At 51.2% G+C, this 26,638-nt stretch overlaps 1 protein-coding gene across 4 annotated transcripts; it reads left to right on the top strand.

Annotated features, from left to right (window-relative positions):
• The first annotated feature begins 248 nt into the window (after positions 1 to 248).
• PI4KB (phosphatidylinositol 4-kinase beta) lies at positions 249 to 26,387 on the top strand. Of its 4 annotated transcripts, XM_047082591.1 has the most exons (13): positions 249 to 859; positions 8,179 to 9,115; positions 13,642 to 13,686; positions 16,086 to 16,313; positions 17,589 to 17,816; positions 19,464 to 19,573; positions 20,124 to 20,228; positions 20,444 to 20,567; positions 21,226 to 21,491; positions 24,052 to 24,184; positions 24,438 to 24,558; positions 25,231 to 25,293; positions 25,598 to 26,387. In XM_047082591.1, exons 2-13 carry the CDS (start codon positions 8,207 to 8,209, stop codon positions 25,777 to 25,779), a joined length of 2,514 nt encoding a protein of 837 aa, XP_046938547.1. In that variant the 5' UTR covers positions 249 to 859; positions 8,179 to 8,206; the 3' UTR covers positions 25,780 to 26,387. The 4 variants fall into 4 exon arrangements, with proteins under 4 accessions (XP_046938547.1, XP_046938549.1, XP_046938550.1 ...); XM_047082593.1 differs by lacking the exon at positions 25,231 to 25,293 and having other exon boundaries at positions 252 to 859; XM_047082592.1 differs by lacking the exon at positions 13,642 to 13,686 and having other exon boundaries at positions 258 to 859.
• Positions 26,388 to 26,638: the final 251 nt, after the last annotated feature.

Below are 26,638 nucleotides of genomic sequence, written 5' to 3' on the forward strand. Positions count from 1 at the left end.
CTATCTTCCCCGCCCGCACTTTCTCTTTCTCCTCTCCCGGCTGGGTCCCCTGCGTGTATCCCACGGTCTGATTTACTAAGAGAGTCATGTGGAACAGGGGAGGGGGAAAAGCCACTGAGAGCAATTACGGTAACTCGGTGGCTAACGCAAAAGGACTTATTTACATATAATTTGCATGCTCAGAAACGTATGGAAATACCCGATATGTCTGTACTTCCTTTCTAACAGGTCATCCGCACCCGCCTGCTTGCCTGCTCTTCTCTCCTCTAGGGCGGCAGCCCGGTCCCTTATCCAGTAACTTTTACGACCTTTTCGGTTACCCAGCCTGACACACGCTACCTCCTAGCCTTCGGAAGATTGACCCCTCCTCCCACCCGTAGGCTCCTCCCTTCCTCTTCTCCCTCTCCTGCTTTCAAAGGCCTCTTCCCCGCCCCCTTTTCTATTTCTGAACAGGCATGTTGCAGGCAGCTCAGCCGACTCCTTAGATTGCTATGGAATTGGTAGGGTCCTGAGCATCGAAGAAGCAGGAAGGCACATCCCACGAAGAGCTGCTGGGACTCACGAGAAGACTCGAGCCCTGCTGGGATTTTATTTATTATCTGTCTGTTATTTTTGGTCTTGCTTTTGTGGAGGGAGGGAGAGGAGGCTGTGCGGCTCGGTCGAACTTGAGGCAGCGCGAAGGCCCCCTCAGGCGGCGCCGAGGGCAGCCCCGAAGCCGGGGCCTGGCTCAGCCGCCGCGGCCGCTGTCAGGGAAGCGCAGGCGGCCAATGGAACCCGGGAGCGGCCGCTGCTGCTGAGGCGGCGGTGTCGGCAGCCCGACCCCGACCGCCCGCACCCCCTCTGCGGGGTTCTCCCGGAGGTAAGCGACTCCTACCCCGTGAGTCCTCCTGGCCCTTGTGAGTGGGGGTGGGGGGGGCCCTCTCCCACCCTGTCCCGCACAGCCTCTCCCCGCCCCCACACCTGGGTTCAACTACAAAACTGACGTCCTGGTGGCAGCTGCACCCCGAGTGTCTTCTCCACTCTTTTCCCTCAAGCCTAGGGTCCTCTTATGCTTTTTTGGCTTCCTCTTCTGTTTAGCTCCTCCCTCTGCCCCGGGGACCCCCCCCCCCGTCCCTGTTGCCTCTGTCCCGAGTTATTTTCTATTAAATCATGAACCCTTTCCACATCAGGACACCTCTTGTAATGCCCACCCTTGTTTGCCCTTCCTCGTCATCTGTGTTCTCGCCCCAAACCTTTCCCACAGCCTCCGCCTTCATCCCCTTTCCTATTTTGCCCCTTTTCTCCGATGTGTTCGTGCAGCCCCAGCACTGGGTTCCACTTCCCCGTGGCCCTCTTCCTCTGTTTCTGATTCCATTACCTCACTGCCACCCACCCAGCTCCTGGCTTTCAAGAATTGTCTCTTCCTCTCTCCTTAAGGAATCTCAGGCCCTCATCGGCATTCCCAAAGTACCATTTGCATTGTACTTTGACCTTAATTCTTACCCTTCTTCTCTAGAGTGCTTTATGAGCCCTGTAACTTTCTTTAGCTTCCCTTTCATCCCTCCTCAAACCCCCCAACCTCTGGAGGTTTGTTCCTATAGAAGAGAAAAGATCTGACAGTGCCCCTTCCCATTTGGGATTTCCAACTTTGACACCTTCTGCCTCGAATTTCAAGGATTTTTCTGATCCTTGTGACACTTGATTTTGTTTTCCATGTGGTCTTCATGTGCTCTCTGTCACATTCTTCATCTTTACATACCACTTATTTCAGGATCAGCTAAACCTTGAACTGAGATAAAATGTGTTGGGAGGAGGGGGAGCCTCAGCTGTCTCACTCAGGCTTTTCTGGACAGAAGGGTGTTTCTGAAGGATGGAGCAAGTTTTGAAGAAGTCCCTATCAGATTACACTTTGTTGACTACTCAGGATCAGCCACTAGGAGGGATGAACAGGCCTGCATGGAGACTGAATGAGGTTGTGAGAAATTTTGTTTTGGATTACTTAATTTTAGGCTTGTCTTTAAGGCATCACAGAGTAGAGTGTCTTCCCACCCCTGTCCAGATCCAGGAATCAGTTTACTGTCTGTGGCTTACTGGAATAGTTTTGGTTGATTCTATAAGAGCTTAGGCCTGGGGTGGGGTTGGGAGGTAACTGGGAAAAGGAACATGAGACATTAGAAAAAGGTTGTACATTCGGAATCAGGATTCCTGGGTTCAGCATATGACTTCCTCACTTGACCTCTAGAGTGACCTTTTGGGGAGAATGGCCCACTCTGTGGGCATTGGTGTGTAATAGGCTATTTGTAGGATGTGGGTTAGGGGAAAATTAGACTTGGTTTATTTGTTTACAGAATATTATGGGTTTCTCAGACAAAAGGCACTTATTAGTAGTGGCTTAGCTGACCTAAGACTTTTCCTTCATTGTGGTCTCTCTGTTGGGTCTTTCTAGTTGCCAGCTGTGGTGATAAGTCCGTTTGAAAGAACTGAAATTACTGACCACCTCTTCTGTTCCTCATGGACTTGGTCCATAATCCAAATTTTATAGGTGGGAAGTATGTTTGTGGGAAAGCCCTTGGAGGGAGATGGCTGGAGAAGAACTTGGAAACATGCTCCCTGTGTCCATGTCTCCCAGCCTATGACAGTGAAGAGGGCTGGTGAAGTTCCATTCATCTTCCGACTCTAGGCTGTCTGAAAGTAATCATGCTTCCTCTTCCCCCTTCTTCCTGGTCTCCCTCCTTGCTCCTGAGCCAGAGCACAGCCTCCTCATCTCCCCTTTTAGGAGGACTTTCACTCTTTTCAAATACCCCCAAAGAGAAATCCTGTTTCCCCTAGCTTCCCTGCTTCATTCTCAGAGCTGGGTCCACGCCTCATGAGAACATGTTTGCCAAACGCCATCCAAAGCAGCAGATTGAAATTCTTTGATTTGGGGAAGAAGTTTGGGTGGAACCTTTCAGCAATTGGCAGGAGACAAGACAGGGCCTAGTCCAAGCACATTTGGGGCTTGCAACAGGGAGTAACAGTTCAGAGAGAGGTGAGTGCACAGGTTACTTTCTTTGCCATCTGTCTCTTTCAGCAGGGGCTCCCAGAGCTGGCTTGGACTGTCTGGCTGGAATCTGCCTACACCAGCTCCCATGGCCCTGCACAGAGACTTCTCAGCCTGATTCAATATTGACTTAACTACCCTGCGACCACTGCCCTCCCTACCCTCTTGCTGGTAGCTTGAGAATGCCCTCTTCCCTGATACCAACTCCCCACTGGGGCCTTGGGGAAGCACTTACCTGGTTCCTGCTCGGGCCTGAGCCTGCTTGACTGTTCAGCCCGGAGTTTCTACAGGGGAAAAATAGTACTCAGTCTCTACCTTATCCATTGAGGTCAAGGGGGAAAGATGAGCAGAGACCTTCTTAAAGGAAGGTTTGAGTTAGACTTTAAGATATAAGAAGAAACTTCTCAACAGCACAACAGGCAGCCTAGGGTGATGTGGAGTCTCTTTGGAAGAGCAACCTCTTTTTAAAAATTACTATCAAAGGTGGGGCGCCTGGCTGGCTCAGCTGGTGGAACACACCTCTTGACCTCGTGCTTGTAAGTTCAAGCCCCACGTTGGGTATAGAGATTACTTAAAAATATAAAATCTTAGGGGCGCCTGAGTGGCTCTGTTGATTAAGCGTCTGACTCTTAATTTTGGCTCAGCTCATGATCTCATGGTTTGTGGGATCAAGCCCTGCACTAACAGTGTGGATGGAGCCTGCTTGGGATTCTTTCTCTCTACCCCTCCCCCCACACTCATGAGCTCCCTCTCTAAATAAACATTTAAATAAATATGTAAATAAATAAATGTTTGAAAAATTATTATCAAAGGCAAACATATACTGGGTAACAAATCCAGTGGCACTTTTATGATGAGATCAACAGTTCCTTTCCATTCATCCCTACTCCTATTCCTTTAATGTCTTCATTATCACAATATTTGTTTCTGAAGGTTAGCACTATAGCATTGGATAAAATGCTTGTGCCTCTATTTCTTGATTTATTAATTGTAACAAAAGAGGATTGAACTTTAGAGGATTTGCACTTCTCGTTTATATAATTGTCACTTTTATTTATTAGAAATCTGTGTAACTATAAATAACATATGTGACCCTCCCTTTCTTTTCCATGAACTTGTAAGGGTCTCTACTTTTTTAATGTTTTATTTATTTTTGAGAGAGAGACAGTACGGCCAGGGGAGGGACAGAGAGGTAGGGGGGACACAATACGAAGCAGGCTTCAGGCTCTGAGCTGTTAGCACAGAACCCGATGCTGGGTTCAAGCCCACGAACCGCGAGATCATGACCTGAGCTGAAGTTGGACGCTTAACCGACTGAGCCCCCCAGGCGCCCCTGTAACAGTCCCTTTCAGCTACTCACCTTGTAGGATTAAGATAGTGGCTTCACTACCTTTTTTTCTAACTCACATGATCCATCTCAAAGGGAGGGAAATTGAGCTTGCCAACCTGCTTGGAAATTCAGATGTTCTCTTAAGACTATTCTATGAAAATACAGGAACATGTAAAAACATGAGGTTTGGTTTGAACCAATCCGTATTTATCTATTCCCCCAAGAAGGGAATGGTGGTTAACTGGGTGAGAGGATTGATTTGGGACTTTTTACCTCCTATCCTAGCAGAGGCCAATCCAGGAAGGCCTTTAATGGAGACCAGTACAGGGGTGGAAGGTTGTTGCTTAGAATCTTTTGAGAAGTGGGAAACCAGGTTAAACATCCCCTCCCCCTAGAGGTTTTGCAGAGATTTACTTAAATCCTAGGTCACATAGAACACATGCATGTATAGCTTTTCTGTCTGCCCCTGCTGCGCTCTGCCCTGAACGGCCGCCTGATGCTCAGATGAGGATTCCCTACATTGCCCAGACAGTAAGCTGTGGAGCCCAGTCAGTTTTTAACACCCCCCACTCCCATCGCAGTGCCTAGAAGCCAGCTGCTAGACTGCGGCAGGGGAGGAATTTTCAGTCCCCTTTATCTAATTGGAAGGACAGTTTAGATTCCCAGTGTGAAATGTGGGGCTCAGTTGTTTGAACATCTTTGAGAGCATAGGAGCCATTTGATACTAAAGATTTGGATTTTCTTCTCTTTTTGCTTATTCTCTCTCTCTCTTTTGAGAGAGAGAGAACATGCAAGTGAGAGGGGAAGAGGGAGAGAGAACCTTAAGAGGCCATTCTCAGCATGGAGTCTGACTCAGCGCTTGATCCCATGACCCTGGGATCGTGACCTGAGCTGAAATCAAGTCAGATGCTCAGCAGACTGAATCACCCAGGCACCCCTCTTTTTTCTAATTCTCTTACAAGGGGAAGGGTGATGAATACAGGACCTGTTTCTTCGTTTCTTCTTTAGCTTTCTAGTCCTTTCCCTTTCTTTAGAATGGTTACTTACCAAAGCTATATTGTCTTTGCTTTTGAAAAGGAATGAATTGATGTTGAAGACCATATCAAGATTTAGGTTTTAGAAAATCCTTTTCCTGCTTCTTATTGTCTAAATTGGCAACTCAACACCTCCTTCCCCCCATGACTTGCTTCAGATGCAGGCAATCCCTGAGGCTCAAAGAGGCCAGGGAGGTCCACCTCCAGTTTGGTAGTTTCTAGTGGCAGAGCCTCCTACACAGGAGAAGAATCCAGTTTTCCTGCACCTCATGACACTGTCTGGTTCCCTAGGGAATAAAGACTGCTAGATGGGGGATCTGTTCAGTGAGGAGTCCCCTGAGTACTGTGACGTGGGATTCCTGGCTGAGTCCTGGGATTAAAAAAAAAATAATGGCAGGCTTACCTCCCTTGCTGGTGCCAGTAACAATCCCAATTGTGATCAATGTGGGCAGGCATCTGCTGCAGATCCTGGTGAGGTCTGTGGTGCTAAATGTGGGAGATTGTCTGAACTTCACATCTCTCAGAAGTTTTGAAAAGTGGATTTTAGGAGCTTTTGGTGACTTGGAAGTCTCTGGAATACAGGGAAGGGGAAAGATGTGCCACGCATAGACAGATTGAGGAAACAAAGTTAGTTGCATAAAACAGTTGAAGCTGTCATGTGAGTTTTTCAGCAGACCTAAAAGGTAGTGGTCTCAGTTGAGTTAGAATGACCCTCTGCTCAGAGAACCCTGCAAAGGTGTGGCAAGGGGAGATGAAACTTCCTTATGACTCCTGTGTCACCTAAAGCTGTGAGTAGGGACAGATCCACCTAGGCAGCCATGCTGGTTCTGCTGTTCAGAGGATGCTGCCCAATTTTAGGAGAGATAATGAACAAGTTGCCAAATTTTTACTGATTCCGAGCTCAAGCTGCATCGGAGAAATTAAATTCAGGGATGGGAACTTCTTGTTTGACAGAGTTGGGAGAAAGATAAACCGAAGAAGCCTTTTTTGGTGATCTCTGAGAACAGAAGAGTTCCTCATCTGTCTTCCAGCAAGACTTCAATGGGGACTGCTGGGAGGCAGGGAGCTGGGCTATAATAGTATTGGCAGAGCAGAATAGCTTTGACTTTTAATGTTTTAGAGGTTCAGGAAGAGGCCCTGGGAGGGTGGCAGTGGAAAATGGGGCTTCTCAGTGTGATCAGAGAATTTGTATCTTGAGCCTCTTTTCACCTACCCAAAGTCCTATGTCCCCAGATTCACAAGCATCCAAGGTGATGTCACTAATAGTTGGAAATTACCTGCATTCCAGCTCTACAGTAGATTCTGCCTTCCTCTTGCTCATGCTCTTGAGTTTATCTTAGATTCACTCTGTGTTTTCATGAAGAGGCCTCTGAGCCCATTGCTTACTACAGTCAGACTCTGGAGCTGGGTTGAGCTGACATTAACAATTTGCCTCTCCCAGTCCCCGTTTTGAAATTTCCTTCAGTTGTGCACTAACTCTTCTGATGTGGATTCGGTGAGGCTCTGAAGAACCGTTCTAGGAGAGCAGTGGCTTTTGTCACTCCAGAGAGGGCTTCTTGGTGATGTGATTCCTGTTCCTCCCTGTAGTTTGCATGTTATAGACCCATGAGCTCTGGCCCAAGTTCTTTTTTTTCTCTCAGCCCTTCCAGTTCTTGAAGTGTGTGTGTGATAATGGGGAAAGTAGTGTCGGGGTAGGAGAGAGCTGTCATAAATGTTTTGGAGGATTCTCAGACGAGTGTAACTCAAGTTCACTTTCCTTACAAACAGTATATGCGTGCGCACACACACACTTGCATGCGTGTACACTGTTTACTAGCCTGTTAGGTGATTGGGAGTCACCTAATATTTATTGACTGCTAACGTGTGCCAGGGACTATGCTAGATCCTTCTACACACATGAAGTTATTCCACACAGTAACAATGAGAAATAGATGTTTTTCCCATTTTCCAGTTGAGGAAACTGAAACTCAGAAAATAGATGGTTTGCATAAGATTACACATTTCATAATGGCAGAGCCAGGATCTTGAATCCCATCCCAGCCTATTTGACTCCAAGTTCAGGAGTCTTTCCACTTTACTTCAGCTACCACAGCACTAGAGAAAGAGAGAATGGTGTCATGAAGTCAGACAAGCAGAGAAATGACACACTTCTGCAGAGTTGATGATGGTTGTTTTAGAGCTGTTTTCTTCTAAGTGAAGCCTGGATATTATTTGCTGGCCCTATTCCTTGGAACTTTGAGTCTAAAGAGAAGGTAAAGTATCTGTGATTAGAAAAATATATGAAGACTTTGATACTAAATAAAGGTGAGATGCTTAGGACCTGTGTATGGAGTGTTATATGAGTAAGGAAATAACAGATTAAAGAAGAAAAGAAAAAGGTTATGGGCAGGCATGTCAGGGAAGACCCAGAAACAGTACAAAGATAGAAAAACATTTGAAGAGTTAGAGACAAGGGAGTAAGACGAGAATTGCTTCTCAGTCTATCTGCAGAATGTATACACCTATACAAACATAACATGTAAAGCAACATTTTGCAAATACAAGGTAGGAACAGAGGCTAAGCCGAGTAACTAAGTGCAGAAGGAAGGAAGAGTAATGTGATCAGCCATAGAGGTAGGAAGGGGAGGCTCCATGGGAGATGGCTTGTCGTCTGATTTTGAAGAAGTCCAGGAAGACAAAAAGAGGAGGGGCCTGGGAAGGTTTCATGGTGGGCAAAGGAAGACCCAAGGATGCCACCACTAACTGGTGTGTATGTGTCTCCCTTTCTGTTCCTTTCTGTCTCCTTCCTCCTCCAGCTTGGAAGCTCGAAGTCTGGCTGTGGCCATGGGAGACATGGTGGTGGAACCTGCCCCTCTGAAGCCAATTTCTGAGCCCACTCCTGGCCCACCAGGGAATAACGGGGGCTCCTTGCTAGGCGTCATCACGGAGGGGGTTGGGGAACTATCGGTGATTGACCGCGAGGTGGCTCAGAAGGCCTGCCAGGAGGTGCTGGAGCAAGTCAAGCTTTTGCGTGGAGGCGTGGCCGTCTCTAGCACAGGCACCCCACTGGAGCTGGTCAATGGAGATATTTTGGACAGTGCGATCCGTTGCCTGGATGATCCACCTTCCCAGATAAGGGAGGAAGAAGATGAAATGGGGGCCACTGTGGCCTCAGGCACAGCCAAGGGAGCAAGGAAGCGGCGGCAGAACAACTCAGCCAGACAGTCCTGGCTCCTGAGGCTGTTTGAGTCCAAACTGTTCGACATCTCCATGGCCATTTCCTACCTGTACAACTCCAAGGAGCCTGGAGTACAAGCCTACATTGGCAACCGGCTCTTCTGCTTTCGCAATGAGGATGTGGATTTCTATCTGCCTCAGTTGCTTAACATGTACATCCACATGGATGAGGATGTGGGTGATGCCATCAAGCCCTACATCGTCCACCGTTGCCGCCAGAGCATTAACTTTTCCCTCCAGTGCGCCCTGCTGCTCGGGGCCTACTCTTCAGACATGCACATTTCCACTCAGCGACACTCCCGTGGGACCAAGCTCCGGAAGCTGATCCTCTCAGATGAGCTGAAGCCAGCTCACCGGAAGAGGGAGCTGCCCTCTCTGAGCCCAGCACCTGACATGGGGCTATCTCCCTCTAAAAGGACTCACCAGCGCTCTAAGTCTGATGCCACCGCCAGCATAAGCCTCAGCAGCAACCTGAAACGAACAGCCAGCAACCCCAAAGTGGAGAATGAGGATGAGGTAAAATGCCTGGAAGGGGCAGTGGGGCAAGGTGGCATGGAGACAGGATGTCTGACATACAGTTCCTCTGTCCTTTTCTCTCCTTCCCTCTGTTTCATTTCACTGATAAAAGCATGGGATGTCAGAGTGGAAAAAGACCTTAGGATTCATGTATTCCAACTGCCTCATTTTACAAAGGAAGAACTCAGAGACCCAGAGAGATAAAGTGACCTCCCTCAGGTCATATAGCTAATAGCAAGACTGACACTCCTGACTCTGCCCGGGTGTTTTTACTCAACTTCCCTGCCTTTCCATTAACTGTTTACTGAGAACTGTGGCAGAGACCCCTCCCACCCTGACTTGATAGATACCTGGGGTATCTACCAGAACCTCTCAGAGCAGCAGCCATAGGGGAGGAAAAGGGATGGTGTGTGTGCTGGAGGGAAGGCGTGTTAAATACAGCCTTAGCTTCATTCTCCTTGTCCCTCCTCCTCATAATCCCTCTGCCCCACTCCCAGTGATCCTGCTTTTTGTCGACTTAAGAGTAAGGTTTATTCCCTGTCACTGAGGCATCTGCAGAATGCCCTTGTGCCTGCCTTTCCTCCAGAGAAGGGATGTCTTGCTGGGATCTTTCACTTTGCATTTGGGAGAAGCACAAAGGGAAGAGGAAAGTAGTCTTGGTGTGGAGTAAATCTTGGGCATGCCCAGAGGCTTGTCAGAGACTTGAAGGCTGGAAAGAGGAGAAGGCTGCAGGAACAGCTGGGGGTGTCCAGTTTAGGACCCAGAGCAGGGAGGAGATAAGCACATCAGTAGGTTATGCCCAACTGCCATCCCATGTCTGGACAGATAGCTTGGGAAGTTGCCAGGGGACAACCAAGTGTCAGTGACCTGGTGTCCCAGCCAGACAATGGTGCTCCAGTACCCCCTTCTGACTCACCACCATCCCGGCTCTCATCCTGGCTGCCAGCCCAGCCTACGAAAGAAGGGAGAAAAGAACAAGGAATTTGCACTTGTTGGAAAATGCATATAGCCATGGTGCTGGCATGTGCCCCTGTGGGGCACATAACCCACCCACGGTTTTGATACAATGAGACTTCTTTCAGCTTCTTTGAATCAGAGTGACTAAGGAAGGGAGAAAGCAGGAGGGACAGAGACTACAGAGCCTGCTTTCTGGAATTTTGGGATTTTGTTACGATAGTTTAATAATCGTGAAGCCAACAGAGCTAACATTTATTGAGCATCTATTATGTGCCAAGCATCATGCCAGGTACTTTACGTTTCATCCTCACAAAGTCCTAAGAGATGGGGATTATTTTACCATTGGGGAGACAGGTTTAGAGAGGCGAGGTGATTTGCCCAGGGCTGCTCAGCCAGGCCTCAGTTCACAGCTGGTACTCCTCCATCATTCAGCCAGGCCATCTTGCTTCTCAGCATCTGTTTTCCTAGGCCCTCAGCTGTCTCAGTCCACCTGGGGAAGAATGGCCTAGGCCTTAGCCATCTAGGTTTCCACAGTTCCGTGCACAGGCAGAAGAGCTCAACTGTTCTCAGAACCAAAATGGACCATTTCCTTTTCTGGTTGAGCTTGGCAGGGAAGTTCAGAATCATGAAGGGAGGTTGTTACAGAACAAGAAGAATCATTTCGATCTGGTGGGACTACGGTCATGAAGGGTTTGGGAGCTCCTCCTCTTGGGCTCAGGCCCATAGCAGTGTGTGTGTGAGCAGCTGGAAGTGAGCCCCATGGTGCCTCCTGTCAGGCGTGGCTTTTCTCTGTGTGCATTTGATGGTCCTCATCTTAGGATCAGAAAAGCTGAGGCCTCAGGGCTACTCTGTGCTGGTCCTTGATCTCTCTTCCTTGGTTCTAACTCCTTCCCAAGATGCAATCATGAATGACTCTGAGACCTAGGTATTCTGTTAAATCCTCTGGGATGGCTTCTCTGGCTGCCATTCTTTCCAACCTGGCACCTTATCGTGGGTCACTAGATCCAGGAAAGGAAGGAGATACCCCATCCCTAGGCATTCCTGGGTTATCTGATGCTGGCAGAATGAGATACCTGAACCCACTATGCGTTCTTAGGAAACGTGAGAGCAGGAGTGAGAGAATAAACATGAATATCTCTACGGGTCCAAGCACTGGCGTCTGGCACAGAGGTCTCTCCAAACCCCTTTGTCAATTTGAGGATACATCTGTCAAGGCCCAATACCAAGGGAATGGGTTTGCCTCCTCCTCCTCCTCCCCTGTTATGCAACATTCATTCACTCAACAAATGAGGTTGTACAGTGTGCAGAGTGTCCAGTGCCAGAGGCAGTGGGGGCTGGCCTGTCCCTCCAGGAACTTGGAATGTTGAGACCCCATTATCCGAGAAACCATTTAGTGTGGGACTCCCGATTTTGTTTCATGAAACTTCACTGAATTCATCAGTTCTAACAGTTTTTTGGTGGAGGTCATGACTCTCTTGAAAAGCTGTCTCCTGCGTATAAGGAGGAAGTCACCAGCTTACTAAACAAAGCACGAAATTATCTAAAGAGAAGCTCTGGAGAGTAAAGTGAGGCCGCACAAGAGGCGGCCCTGGGGCTGCTGGTCTAGCTGTCCCCCTGCCCGGAGTCTCCCTGCAGTCTTCCCCTCCCCAGATGTCACACAGGGTTCTGTTTTCCTCTAATGATGGGTCTTTTCCACTCTGGACCACAGCAGCCAAGGGCTCTAGCGTGGATTTCTCCCACCCCTCACCATTTCAGCCCCTAGGACGCACCGCTTCAAAGCAGTTTTTGTCAGCCTAACCAGAGGACTCTGCTCAGGTGGTTTTCCTTCCCGTTTGTAACCAAAATGCTGGACATTCTGACCTAGAGTAGGGGCCCAGGGAGCAGAGATGATTTAGGTACCACCCCCACTCCACACCCCGTCCCCATACAATGACAGTCCTAGTAGATGAGTTTTGTCTTTTCAGGACTGCAACCTTTGTACAGAGAAATCTGCTGCGTGTCACACTGGAAACCCCGGTGGGCCTTCCAGCCTGATGCGGTGTGATGTCAGCTTCTTGGCCTTAGCTTTTGTCCTGGAGCTGACTCAGTATGAGTGACTCAAGCCTACAGAGTAGGACAGATATACCTCCCTTCCCCCAGGGCTGTTAATGAGTCAGACAGGGCCCGTCTGTGGAAGACTCAGCTGGAGTGTTGCTCACAGAGCCAATATCCTGCCTGCTGTTTCTTCCCCAGCCAGCTCATAGGTAGAAATTGAGCCACTAAGTCAGAACAGACTCTGGCATCCTCCTCACTGCCTCAGCTCTCCCTCCCACCTCTGCCTACCTACCCAAAGCAGAGGAGTTGTTGCCTTGGGAGAGTGTTTGGCTTGCCTTCTCCCTCAAAGTGCCCTTCTCCCCAGATCCTTCAAGGAATGATCTGCCTGTAGGACCTCCAGCTAGAAGAGAATGTAAACCATGGAATGGAATTAAGTAGATGCTTGACATCCTGATTGCAAAGTAGAAGCTCAGTGACCACTGCCCTCCTGCCCCGGGACCTCCCAGGGCTTTGTCTCCTAAGGCCAGGCCCCTGCCCTCCTGCAGGTTGGTGCACAGGTATTGCCCCTTTGTCCCTACCCTGGGAGACCTTGGCGACAGAACTCAGGATGGGTCTGTGCGTGAGCTGCAACAGAGCCTCTGGAGGAGAGTTTGACTACTAGCCCTTTCCCCTGATTTGCTCTAGACACCAGTAAGACACAGGGTGAGATTTAGACAAATCCCCTCACCTGGGACCTGGATGGCTGCTACCCAGCTGCTCAGCTTTCTCAGGTGGATGCAGCTAGGGCCAGCTCCCCAACTTGGGTCCAAGAATTGTAATTTATTGAGTGGGGCATGAAATAACCTGATAGGAAGCCTGCGGAGGTTTGATAGATAGAGTCATCCCCTCCTTTATGCCCAGCAGCATCTAGCCCTGAGGTGTCATGCTCATGGCTCTGGAGTGTCCCTTGTCACCTGCTTCAGTGTTGGGACTGGTCTTCCCAGGGTGATAATGAGGCTGATTGGAGAGGAGACACCCTTGACACTGAAAATTTAGCTTTTCTCCTTCCTCCTTGCTGTTTCCAAGAAGCTGGAGGAATGCGGGCTTTCCAGTATGGGGGCCACACAGCTTGTTACATTCAGTCCCTTTGTGGTGGTTTCCACAGAGAAGACTCTGGGTGGGAGCGCATGAGTGGACTGAGTGGACGAAGAGAAAGGCAGCTTGCCAGGGCAGTTACTGCCCTGAGGCACCCAGATGTTAGAGGGAGAGCTGGGTTCAGGCAAGGAGAGAAAGGCAGAAAGTGAAAAGCACAGGCCCTCTGTCTCTTCAACCCTTCTTTTACGAAGGTCTGAGCTAGCAGCCTTCCAGTGTCTCCCACAAGTGTCAAGAATTGGGGCAAGTGGTGTTTCTGGGTTGACTTTCTCCTGTTAAAGCAGCAAGGTAGAGATCACAAGAGAAGCTGTTATGATCCAGGTTGGAGCTAAATTCTTTGCCTTTGTCTCTCTCCCCTCCCTCCCTGCCCCTCCTCCTCCCTTTGCCCTCTGGCCCTTTCCCAGGAGCTCTCCTCCAGCACCGAGAGTATTGATAATTCATTCAGTTCCGTAAGTGGGGCCAGGCTGGGACTGGGTGGCAGGCTCCCCCTGTGGCCGCATTTCCTCTCCGTCCCCAGGTCTTCTGAGTCCCCAGGCCAAGGCTGGAGTTAAAAGGTGCCTTTTTTTCCTGGGAGAACCGCCCCTCCCACCCGGCCTCCCCAGCCTGGAGGAATCCCCCGTCCTTTGCCTCTAGTACCCTGAGTCCAGGTGGGGCCTTCCCCCAGATGCACCTGGGATGCAACATGACTCAGCCCCTGTTCCTGGGTCTCTAGAGAAAACAGCTGGGAGAGAGGTAGAATTTACCCCTGGATTCACGCCAAGAACTGTTTGGCAGAAACCCCCAGGATCCTGTTTCCCCCACCCAGAACCCTTTCCCTATGGCTTCTGCCATCAGACCATCAAATATTTATTCAGCCCTTCTAAATGCTAGCCCCTGTGCTGGGGGAGCAGACTCCAAAAGCAAACAGGATTTGGCCTGAAGGAAAGTTTTACCTCCCCACAGCTGGTTTTCTTTTTTAGCTTCAACCACCTTTCTTCCAGGTCTGAGTTCTTCCCTTTCCCAGCTCACTGCCAGGAGGTTCCTTAATCTGCATTCTCCTTTCTTGTTCCCTCTGGACTAACCCCGTGACCCTCTGATCCCACAGGGTCTTGGACCTTGTTGCTGGGCAGAGACGTGAGAGGAAATGCTGGACCCTCTGGGAGTTTGGATGATTTTTTTACATTTTCTTTTTGATTTATCTACCCAGTCAATTTTCTCCGTTCTGTGCTGATTTCCTTTCAATCATGATTCCTATCTCCTCCCATGTGGCAGAGCCTCTTTCGAGGCCTGGGGTCACATCTCCAACATACTCAAGGAATGTAGGGGCCCCCGACCCAAATGCTGATTGGAAGATGGGAAGGAATTCTGCCTTTTCTAATCTAAGATGACTCTGAATTGGTTGGGGTGGAGAGTCCTTGGAACAGTGACCATTTGCCACCTGAGTGGATGGATTAGGGGATCAGGATGAATGAAGGAGTGAGTCTCCAAATTTCCTCGTCCTTTCTTTTGCTTTCTCCATGGGCCCCTGTGATATTTCCAGGGGCCACAGAAGCCCAGTTCTGCTCTCTTCCTGTCTTTATCTCTTTTCAACCCTGTTTCCCAGAGCAACCCTGATTGATTCTGATACCCTGTTTCATTATTGTGTGGAGCCCTGAGCCAGCCCCTCTGTGGGGCAGAGGCTGAGAGATGAGCTGTTCCTTTGAACCCTGGCCCTTTGCACATGCAGAGATGGGCCTGGTACTGCCCAGCTTTCAAAAGAAGCTCTTCTTTGCAGTGTAAGGGAGTGAGGGTAGAAATTCTCAATTCTCAGGAAACTAAACAGGACCCACAGAGAGGGAGAAAAAGGCCTGGTGAGTGAAATACTGTTTCTACCAGAAGAGGAGATACTGTTCTTACATAGCTGAGGGGAGCTGGGATGGGGCTGCTGGTTGGCTACCTTGATAAAGTGCCCTTATGATAGAAGGACTTGGACTGGGAAAAGAGCCCTTCTTTGTGTCCATCTTTCCTCCTACTCCCACCTCCCTCCCCAGGCAGACTTTGCCCTTTCTGAGAATGACGAAGTACCCAGCCTGCGGAGCCAGGCCCACAGCAGGGAGCTAATAAGGGGACGCTAGTCCCTGAGAAGGGGGAAGAGGACCTAAGGAAGAACCACTGAAAGAGACAGGCCTTCAGGGCCCTTGGCAAGGGCTGAAAGGAGCTATTGCTTTCTCCACCCACCTCCCCGCACCTCCCTCCCTCCATCTCCTTTTTCTGTCCCCATAGATTGTGCCTTCATTAATGCAAAGTCTACTCCCATCTCCTCCTCATCCCCTGCATGTGCAATGACCCCTTGTAAGAGACCGTGGGGTGGACCAGGGGGATGCCATGGAAGGTAACAGAAGTCATTTGAATGGTGTAAGTCCTCCTTCTTTGCAAGGGGACATAGTGACTCAGAGCTCCCCTCCCCAGCCATGTGGGCTCTGGCAGAACCCTGCAGCAGAGACTCAGCCCAAGAACCTTGAGCCGAGTGAAGCATGTCAGGTGTAATCAGCTCTTCTCTCCGTCCGCTCCACCCATCTTGAAACCTTGGGACAGTTCCTAAGGAACTCAGGGCCAAGAGAAGAGGGGTGCCTCCCAGTGACCCACATTCATGCCCTCCTCCCACCCAAGAATCAGCCTGTGGAGGAGTGGGCTGGCTTTTCTACGTACTCCCAGCTCAGGTTGTCTGGGGTGGAGTGGTGGGATCTGCTACCAGTGCTGAAAGGTAGCTCTTTCCCTAGGGTTCAGACATTGGGATCCCTGCCCTGCACGGCCAGGAGTGACTGAGTGGGTGGCCCACTTTTTTCTATGGTCTCTTCACTGTCTTTTACTTCACCCCAACCCCCTGTAGCCCGTCAGACTGGCTCCTGAGCGAGAATTTATCAAGTCCCTGATGGCAATTGGCAAGCGGCTGGCCACACTCCCCACCAAAGAGCAGAAAACACAGCGGCTGATCTCAGAGCTCTCCCTGCTCAACCATAAGCTCCCTGCTCGAGTCTGGCTGCCCACTGCTGGCTTTGACCACCACGTGGTCCGAGTGCCCCACACCCAGGCTGTTGTCCTCAACTCCAAGGACAAGGTAGGTGGACTCTGGCCCAAACCCATCCCTACATTTGACTCTTCTCCCATGGTTGTCCAGGTTTGTGTATATGCCCAGATATGCTGCACCAACATCCTGGATTCCTTCACAGTTCATGTGCGCCTGTCAATCTTGACTTTACCTCAGTGCTGTTGTGATCCTGGGGCCATCTTGTCCCCCTTCTTGGGCCTTTTTTCTGGTCCCAGAGAGGCCTAATCTTTCTAGTCCTCCTCTTCCCATGGTCAGGAGAGAGTTGCTCTCCAACCTCCTTCCAGCCCATCTTTAACTCTTAGGCTTTCCAGGCACAGTGACAGTGGGAGTAGAGAAATCTCTTGTTTCTAAGACCTTCTCTCATCACAGTGGGCAGGGAGGAGAGAGAAGTATGCCAGACACACGTTGGAGAGAATTAGCTGAACTTGTGTGCTGATTGGAACGAGTACTAAGGTTCGGGCTTTTTCGGAAGAAGTATTGAGGATTAGAACCCTGCTTGGAACAGCACCCAGCTTTTCCCCAGTCTCTTTGTCTATCTTTAGGACAAGCCCCCAGAGGCTTCCAGGCCTCTTTGATGGTGATAATCAATAGTTTTGCCTAAGTGCATCATCTGTACATGTGGGAGCTCAGCTGAAACATTCATTCATTCATTCACTCATTCATTTATTTATTTATTTTTAAAAATTTTATTTTGAAGTAATCTCTACACCCAACATGGAGCTTAAACCCACAACCCTAAGATCCAAGAGTCACATGCTCTTCCAACTGAGCCAGCAGGCGCCCCTCAGCTAAAACATTAAAAAAAAAAAAACCAAAACCTGTGCATGCTCTCACGCAAATTCTTTTTTTTTTTTTTTTTAATTTTTTTTTTCAACGTTTATTTATTTTTGGGACAGAGAGAGACAGAGCATGAACAGGGGAGGGGCAGAGAGAGAGGGAGACACAGAATCAGAAACAGGCTCCAGGCTCTGAGCCATCAGCCCAGAGCCTGACGCGGGGCTCGAACTCACGGACCGCGAGATCGTGACCTGGCTGAAGTCGGAGGCTTAACCGACTGCGCCACCCAGGCGCCCCTCACGCAAATTCTTGAAATGCGTTGCGTGTTCGCAGGACAAGTTCCTGCCCTGAATGTCGTGTTCACAGTGTCAAGGGACTGACAGGCAAGGGTTGGAGCTAGGAGTGGGCAGCTAGAAGGACAGTGTTAGCAGAGGGGAGATTTGGGAGACGATGGTGGAGCTAAGTGGCAAATACTGGTCTCACACCCACTGCACCCCACCCTGCCAGGCTCCCTACCTGATCTATGTGGAAGTCCTCGAATGTGAAAACTTTGACACCACCAGTGTCCCCGCCCGGATACCTGAGAACCGAATTCGGAGCACACGGTCCGTGGAGAACCTGCCTGAATGCGGTATCACCCATGAGCAGCGGGCAGGCAGCTTCAGCACCGTGCCCAACTATGACAATGATGACGAGGCCTGGTCGGTGGATGACATCGGCGAGCTGCAGGTGGAGGTGAGGGAGCTCCCAGGAGGTGGTACTAGGGCCCAGCACCCGTTCTCCAGGAGCTTTCGTTATATTTGAGACAGGACCACACACCCTGAGAGGCAGGCTGAGGCAAGTGCCCATACGAATGAGCTAGGTAGTAACGGGGATGAGGGGAAAGGCTCTGGACAGAGCTAGTCTGGAATATTCAGGTGGAGCTCGTTTTCCTGCTGAAGGAATTTAGGTTAAATATAAGGATGAATTCCTAAGCCCAAGGGAGTGAGGGAAACTTAGAGTATTTATTGAACATTTGCTATATAAAGCTGTCTTATGGAAGCAGAGAATGATAAGTCATACATTCATTCATTCAAGAAATATTTATGGGCCTTCTTTGTGCCAACCTTGAGTGCTGTGTGCTAGTGAGCACAATGGCCCCTGCCTGCAAGGAGTTATGACCTGAAAAGACAGACGACAAGACCAGTCAGCAGGTAGCTGTAGTCAGGCGAGACCCCAGTTGTGCTGCAGAGGGCAGGGCGTTAACGGGAGCACCTGAGGGTAGAGGTAGGACTTACTACAGACTTGGGCCTGGGCACACCTCAGATGATTTCCTAAGGAAGTAATAGGTCAATGGGGGCCTGAAGATGGGTAGGAATTTACTGGACGGAGCACTCCTGGCAGAGGGAGTAGCAAATGTGCAAAGGCTGGAGGACAAGAGAGCTCGGCCCGGTTGAGGAACTGAAGGACATTGTGTGTGACTGTGATGTGTGGTGTGGGTGAGAAGTGGTGAAGAAGGAGGCTGGAGAGGTTGGCATGGGCCCGGTTGTAGGAAGGATCCTATCAACCATGGAAAGAAACTTGGACTCTCGTGCAGAGCCAGAGCCACATTTTATGGAGGACTGTGACACAACCACATTTCATTTTGTGAAGACAGACTCTCTGTCCTTGAGCTTACAGTCCAATTAGGGAGACTGGACACAGACATCTAAGGGGAAAATTTTTGTTTAGGATATACAACAGGGCAGTGTGCAGTAAGTGCCGAGTGGAGTTGAGGAGAAGGGATCCACTGCGAAGGAAGGAGAAGGGAAAGGCCTTGCTGTGGACCCTGGGGTCTGGTAGAATAATTTGTATTTGAGAGAGATGGGGAAATAAGACTGAATGGCTGAGACTGAAGAAATGGTCAGAGACGACTAGTCGGGAGAGGCTCTGTTCTCTCCTAAGGGAGAATGAGGCCAAAGCTGTGGACAACACCTAGTAGAAGGCCCGAAGTCCAGCTTTCTGTGGCCGTTGTGGCGGGGCTGTGCAAACTTGAGCACACTTGGGGTCTTCTGAGAACTTGTTAAAAGTTCAGACTTCCAGATCCCATTCCCAGTAATTCTACTTCAGACTGATGGCAGGAAATAGGAGTCTGTGTTTTAGCAGCGTTCCAGGCAATTCTGATGCAGGTAGAGTCCACACCTGGAGAAACACTGCTGTAAGGCCTGTGTGAGTGCCTAGGCATTTGGGGTCCAGGTGGCGAGGATGGCATGGAACCAGGGCAGTCTTTTTGGAACAGCATCCATAAGGTGGTGGGGTGATTGTGACACAGAGGCAGCAAGCAGGCAGAGTGGCTGGAGGAGTAGATGACAGAAGCAAGGCCTGTGCTTGGCACTTCTGACTTGTGGTCCCCTCCTCTCTCAGCTCCCTGAAGTGCACACCAACAGCTGTGATAACATCTCCCAGTTCTCTGTGGACAGCATCACCAGCCAGGAGAGCAAGGAGCCTGTGTTTATAGCAGCAGGGGACATCCGGTATGGCCAGGCCACCACCCTGCCCCTTGTTCTTCCTCCCTCTCAGGCACTGCCTGTCTCCGTCCCCTTCCTGTGTGTCAGCCTGTCTTTCCCTCTTCTCTCTCCTTACTCTATCCTTGTCCTGAGACCATAAAACTTGAGGCAGTGAAGGTGCAGGTTGAGAAATTATTGGGCTACCGCAGAAGGACGTTACATTTTAAGAGGACTCCAAAGGGGTGAAAGCACCAGAGGAAGGAATTAGAACAGCGTTTCTCGGACCCAGTCTGAGGACTACACGTGTCAGAATCAAGGGAGAGGGGAGGAGAGCTTGCTGGAAACACAGATGCCAGAGCCACACCTGATCTGACTCAGAGTCTCGGTGGAGGAATGGGGCCTGGTAACCTGCATTGCAACATGATTAGAAACCACCAGGTTAGCAACACTCTCAGCCCAGGTTTCTAGCTCTGTGTGCCCAGAGTCAAGGAAAGAGTACAGGAAATTCCGGCATTGACAGGGACGTGAGGCTCTGGGGTGTCTCCTCCAAGCAAATGATATAGTTTCTTCCTGCTAGACGGCGGCTCTCGGAGCAGCTGGCTCATACCCCCACAGCCTTCAGACGAGACCCAGAAGACCCTTCTGCTGTTGCTCTCAAAGAGCCCTGGCAGGAGAAAGTAAGGTGAGTCAGGTGGGAGTGATCTCTAGGCCCTCCCAGAGCTTGCAGGCGACCCGGGACTCACCGCACCCCCTGTCTTGTCCATCAGCCTCTCCCAAACCATCAGGCTCCCAGGCTTCTGAGTCCTTGCCTTGTGGGGAGTTTGATCTGGGCTTCGGGCAGAAGCAGTGTCTGTCCTCTCCTGGCATCACCTTTTGCTTTTGCCTCTTTCTTCACAGGCGGATCAGAGAAGGCTCCCCCTATGGCCACCTCCCCAATTGGCGGCTCCTGTCAGTCATTGTCAAGTGTGGGGATGACCTTCGGCAGGAGCTCCTGGCCTTCCAGGTGTTGAAGCAATTGCAGGTAAGAAGGGGCAGGGGGGACAAAGGTGAAGAGCCAGCTGAGGTGAGCGTGCAGGTTGTCCCACAGGGCGCTTGCTGGGGCCCAGCTTTCTGCCCGGGGCTAACTTGGATGCAGACACAACTTGAGCTGGTGCTTCTTCCCCAGTGCACTTCCCCAGGAAGTACAACCATGGGAACAGCTCCACAATGACCCCTCGTGGCCTTTTCGTGGCCCGTGTCTGCTGCGATCCCTGAACTTTGGGGGCTGGGTTTGTCCTTTAGTCTCCGGACTGGCCTGTGGCAGGTGGTTTGCAGTGTGCTGTCGATCCCCTGAACCTTTGAATTGGTCGCCTGCAAGCAGCTTCGCCAATTTCATCCAGTTCTTTCTGAAAATATTGTCATTTTCTAGGGAGGGCTTTTCTGCACCTAAATCCTTTCTTTGCCTTTTTGGGGCTTTCTATCTATCCGATGCTTTTCTCACATACCTCCCTGTGTATTGTTGGGCCCTGGACTTCTTTCAAACCTCCCTGGTCCTCAGTGGGATCAGTGGGTTTTTACTCACTTGAAGATCCAGAATCCAAAACCATGGGGACTGTCCAAGGTTGAGGTCAGAGGGGGATTTTAACCTCCTCCCCCAGTTTGGAAAGATGATAGTCGCATGCCTCTGTGTCTCCTCACAGTCCATTTGGGAACAGGAGCGAGTGCCCCTGTGGATCAAGCCATACAAGATCCTTGTGATTTCGGCCGACAGCGGCATGATTGAACCAGTGGTCAACGCTGTGTCCATTCACCAGGTGAAGAAGCAGTCACAGCTCTCCTTGCTCGATTACTTCCTGCAGGAGCACGGCAGTTATACCACTGAGGCATTCCTCAGTGCCCAGCGCAATTTTGTGCAAAGTTGTGCTGGCTACTGCTTGGTCTGCTACCTGCTACAAGTGAAGGACAGGTGGGTGAACTCCTCATCCTAACCTCGGCCTTTCATGCGTGTTCTCACTCTTCCCCGCCTCCTGTTGCCTAGATGTCAAAGTGGAACGAACAGCACAGTTGAAGCAGCGACGTGTTTGCGCGCGGGTTCAGCAGGGAGGCAGACTTACAAGTACTAGGATACAGAGGCGGAGACCTGAAGGACCTAGGGGAGGAGCAAGGGATTGAGCAGGCAGTGTCTTGAAGGATGAGGACGACGAGGCTAGAGGGCACTGTGGGGCAGGGACTCTCCAGGAGAGGGACCAGCCCAGTGTGCTGAAAGCCGGGGCCACGCTGCCTGGCAGAGGGAGCAGAAGGCACCGCAGGTAAGCCGAGGCCAGGTCGGAGGGCCTCCCTTGTGAGGCCCAGGAGCCTCAGTCTGCAGGCACAGGAGTGACAGGGTCCAGTCTGTGTTCAGTGACCGTTTGGTGACCGCCCCTGTGGCGCTGAGGGTGAGGCTGGACTCATCCAGGTCTTCAGCAACAAAGCAAGAGGTACTGAGGCCCAGCCTGAGGGTGGTGGCGACGGTGACCGAGAGCAGGAGACAAGATGCATGTGAGGGACATGGTGGACACAAAGTTTTGCCTCCCAGCCCCATACTCCCTTTCTTGTTCCAACACATGACTTCCAAAGCTTTTAAGTGTCTGTTGTTTCCCCCAGAGTGGTCATTTCTTTCAATATCACATTGAACTTTGTGAGGTCCGACTTCACGTATAGGTGAACAACGTGTTGTACAGAGATAGTTACCCCTGAGAAAGTCTGTCTTAGAGAGTCTGTCTCCGGACAGTGAGTGACTCAAGGTCAGCACCCTGAATGTTCCTGTGACTTGCACCTCTCACTAGATAGAGGGCAGCCTCCTGGAAAGACAGGTGTGCAGTGGCCTGAGCTCCTAGGGCTCCCGGTAACATGGCAGTGTGTGAAGCTCTAACGGGATGTTTAACAGAAATCTCACATCCGTTAAGTACCTGTCATGGCCTGGCATTCTCGTATTAAAAGCCAACGAAAACCTTGTGAGGCAGGCGCTTCCCCCAAGGGAAATGAGGGTCCAGGAGCTTTCAGGACCTCTGCCTATTCTACCCAGCCAGCCCTACAAAGGAACCCAGCAGAGGCTCTGCATGCACAGGCCAACGGGAAATGTGATTATTTGTAAGGATTTTGGTTGCAAGCTTTAGACTATCCCTGAAGAAGTAGGATTTTGAACCCAAGGCCCAGAGAGCCTGGAGCTGAGCCCCGGATTAAGTGGGGGTGGCAGGCGGGCAGGTGCTAGTCAGGCCTTTGAGCTTTCCTGTAGGAAACTAGTGTGTTTGGAAGAGTAGAGATCATCCTTTAAAGAGGGTGAGGGGTCAGGCAGCTGATAAGCCTTGTAAAATAAAGAGCAGATGTCATCACTCTGTGAATGGATCAGCCACTGGAGAGAAGTGGTGACAGTGAACCATGTAGAATCAGGTGTAAGATCTCCTTAACTGCTGCAGAGAGCCCCGGACCACCTTGCAGCGGAGTGGATTCCAGCATTTGAGAGAAGCCTCCCCTCCATAGCCATGGGGCCGTGGGCATGAAATTCCCTTCTCTTGGAGCCTCTGTTTCCTCACCTGTACAATGAAAGGTTGGACTAGGACATCTAAAACCCTTCTCACTCCCAAGACTGCCTGTATTGCTAAATTTGTAATGCTTTCCCCAAGGGGGAAGGACTGAGGTGGGACTGGCTCCCCCTCTCTCCCCTTTTTTAGCCAGTCACACCAGACCTAGAGAAGGGGGCTCCAGACTAGGAGCTCTTAGCCTGCCAAAGCCTCTGTTGACACTGAGAGAGAGGGTCAGTTAGGCTGAATGGGCCGGGCTCACATGCTTGGCATGCTAACTGTTCCTCCTTCTGCTGGCCATTTTGGGGGGATCACGGAGACCTGGGATTTCTCTCCCTCTAACTCTTCTTCCTGCAGCTAGCTTGTAATAATTGTCTCCGGAGATTTTTTTTCTTTTAACGTTAGTGATCTTACCATGTAGTTAGAATCTCCTGCTCAGAGCCCCACGCTATTTTACACGTACACTCTGCTCAGCCTGTGCTCTTATAGTGGGGCTCTGCTCTGCAAGGGGCTGACAGGAATTACCATGAAAATACAGGTAAAGTATGTTCTGACTAGAGGCCTCCCACTGAGCAGAGGGCTTGGCCTCTGAGACAGCTGGCTGGAGCTAGAGACCTTTCCTTGCCTCCAGGTGCTCTATTTGGGATCAGTTTGGATGCCAGAAGCATGATTTTTGGAAAATGGGGATATTCAATTTAAACTGTTTTCAGTTGTTAATGCAATTTCAAAAATAATCATAATACAATTTCAGATTCCACGGCCTTTGATAGCAGTTTACTTTTCTGATTTCCCTTCTTTCCGCTGTTAGCTTTAGGTCCTAGGAGGTTGGGCCCAGAGTTCTAAGCAGCAACAAACGTGGCAGGAGGTGCCCCTGCCTGGTATCACGTGGCCAGTGTGTTGCATCTTGAGGCTCCCGCCTCAGTCAGACTTACTACTGCCTCTTTCTCTCCTCTGCCCCCTCCTCAGACACAATGGAAACATCCTTTTGGATGCAGAAGGCCACATCATCCACATCGACTTTGGCTTCATCCTGTCCAGCTCACCCCGAAACCTGGGCTTTGAGACGTCAGCCTTTAAGCTGACCACAGAGTTTGTGGACGTGAGTCAGGAAGGAGAGGTGCCTCACTGTGTCCTTTCTCTGTCTTGGGAGAGGGAGCTATGGGCTCCCCCCAAATTAGGGACAAACAACAGAAATGGCAGCAAGTCAGGGTGAGGCTGGATGTCCTGGGAGGCTTCCTGCCTGATAAGAGAGCGGGGAAGTCATGGAGTTTGGCGTGTCTGCCCCGACGGAGGGGGTCCTGGCTGGCTTATAGGACACTGAGCCCTGTGCACACACAAGTGTCCCTTCACAGGTGATGGGGGGCCTGGATGGCGACATGTTCAACTACTACAAGATGCTGATGCTCCAGGGGCTGATTGCTGCTCGAAAGCACATGGACAAAGTGGTACAGATCGTCGAGATCATGCAGCAAGGTGGGCTGGGAAGAGGCCGTATGTTTGGGGACAGGGCAATGCCCATAGTGCCTCAGGGTTCCCACTCATATTGGGGCCCTGGAGCATGGAACTTCCAAAAAGTGGATTCCACCTCAAGCCGGGGTGGGGGGGGGGGTACTCCCAGAGGGTTTCCAGCTCCCATGATCTAGTGCCATTCTTCCTTTGGGACATTCCTCCTGATTCCTGATAGAGCTGGAGGGGAGGTGGGAGGGTATGCAGGGGGTGGTGCACAGGCCACAGAAACCACCCTCTAGGCACACTCAGGGAAAGAACAGCATCCCTCCCTGTCTCCTGTCCCTTGTCTGCCTTAGCTTGTTTCCTTCCATGTCTCTGGCTCTTCTCTTTGCCACCCCATGTGTTTCTGGTCACCACTTTCCCCCCTGCTGGCCCTTGACCACACACTGCCCTGTCCCTAGGCCCCTTCCCTGTCCCAACACTGCCCTCTCCTGCTGAGCTGGAAGTATTCCCTCGGCTCTCCTCTTGATCCGCTCCCACGGAGCCATCTCCTGGCCACCTCGCCCTCCTGTCCCAGATCCCTCCTCTCCCAGCTCTTCTGGGCCCTGTCTCCCATCTCCCTTCTCAAGGCTGCAGTGCACACTGGGCTAAGCTGCCAGTGTCGTCCTCCTCCCCGCCCCTGCCCCCACCCCACAGGTTGTCGCCGTTGCTCAGGAGCGTCCCCGTCTGGCCCCGTGATGACGGTGGCCCAGATCATCTGTGAGTGTCAGACGTAGCATAGGCATTGGCCTGCGACCAGATAAGTGCCCAGCTCAGGGCCCGTTCCCCAGACCCTCTCCCCAGCCTTCCCTCTGGGTCCCGCCCTTGGCGAGATGGTGCTGGCCCTCTCCCCTTCTGCCCTCATGCAGCACCTGGAGGGCCTGAGGAGTGTGGGGTGCAGATGGGCTCAAGACGGAACTCCCCTTCCCAGGCAGAACTGTGTCCGCAGCCAGGGAAGGTGCTGAAGTGGGAGGGGAGGGCCTCGGCAGACAGCCCATGACCCGCGCCCTCGCCACTCCCCCAGGCTCTCAGCTGCCTTGCTTCCACGGTTCCAGCACCATCCGCAACCTGAAAGAGCGCTTCCACATGAGCATGACCGAGGAGCAGCTTCAGCTGCTGGTGGAGCAGATGGTGGACGGCAGCATGCGGTCCATCACCACCAAGCTCTACGACGGCTTCCAGTACCTCACCAATGGCATCATGTGAACCGGGCTGGCAGGGGTGGGGGACCCTCCCGGGAGGAAGCCCCGCCCGCCCATGGGAAATGGAAGGCAAGAAATACAGAGGATCATGTGGTAACTGTAGAGCTTGCTGGGAGTGGGAGTGCCAGCAGCGGCAGGGCCCAGACCTGCCAGGACCTCCCCTCCCGACAAACTGCAGGAAACTGCAGGACTCGATGCCCTCCCCCTCCGGAGGAGAGGCGACAGATGGGAGGGACACTGGGGCCTTTCTGCTCCTCACCAGGGTCCACAAGGTTCTTCCCTTAGGCCATCCTTGCTGTGTTCTGGGCCCCAGGAAGGGGGGAGGGTGGGGACAGTAGGTTCTTGGTACTTAGGACTCCTGTGGTTGCCCTTTGGCTGTGCTGCTGCCTGCCTCTGTCCCCTCCTAGCGGCTGGCTCTGACGTAGGGTCCTGCACGCGTGGTGGTTCCCAGTCCCGGGGTCAAGGGCGGGAAGGACTGGGACCCCTCCTGTGGATGAGGGGATCAGCCTAGCCACAGGGGATTCCTTGGCCTGATCCCTCCCCCACATCCGGGGAAAGAACTCTCAACTTTTTATTTTAATTTTTGTTTGAAATAAAGTCCTTAGTTAGCCATCTGTGTCATTACTGGGTTGTGTTTTTTTCAGGGGTTGGGGGGGAGGGGGATAGGTGAGGAAGTGTTGAGCAGATGCCTCAGTGTCCCTGATGCAGAAGGCACCACACAGAGCCAGGTGGAAGAGGACTGCTCCTTCCCTGCCTTGGCTCAATCAGTGCCTCCTTGTCCCTGGGAAGGGCCTCCCCGGTTTTGACTCTCACCAGCTCCCTGTCAAGTCCCCAATGTCTAGGTCACATAAAAAGAGGAGCCT

The sequence above is a fragment of the Lynx rufus genome, unplaced genomic scaffold (assembly GCF_022079265.1).
Source record: "Lynx rufus isolate CCGP_SWC_20201006 ecotype Redwood Valley unplaced genomic scaffold, mLynRuf1.p SCAF_2, whole genome shotgun sequence".
Lineage (NCBI taxonomy): Eukaryota > Metazoa > Chordata > Mammalia > Carnivora > Felidae > Lynx > Lynx rufus.

Bases quoted from the DNA above. Each gene is read 5' to 3' on its own strand.
- PI4KB (XM_047082591.1), top strand. From the start codon at position 8,207: ATGGGAGACATGGTGGTGGAACCTGCCCCTCTGAAGCCAATTTCTGAG. The intron at 20,568-21,225 runs GTAAGAAGGGGC...GTCTCCTCACAG, and splicing joins AGGTGTTGAAGCAATTGCAG to TCCATTTGGGAACAGGAGCG. The intron at 24,185-24,437 runs GTGAGTCAGGAA...GTCCCTTCACAG, and splicing joins TGACCACAGAGTTTGTGGAC to GTGATGGGGGGCCTGGATGG.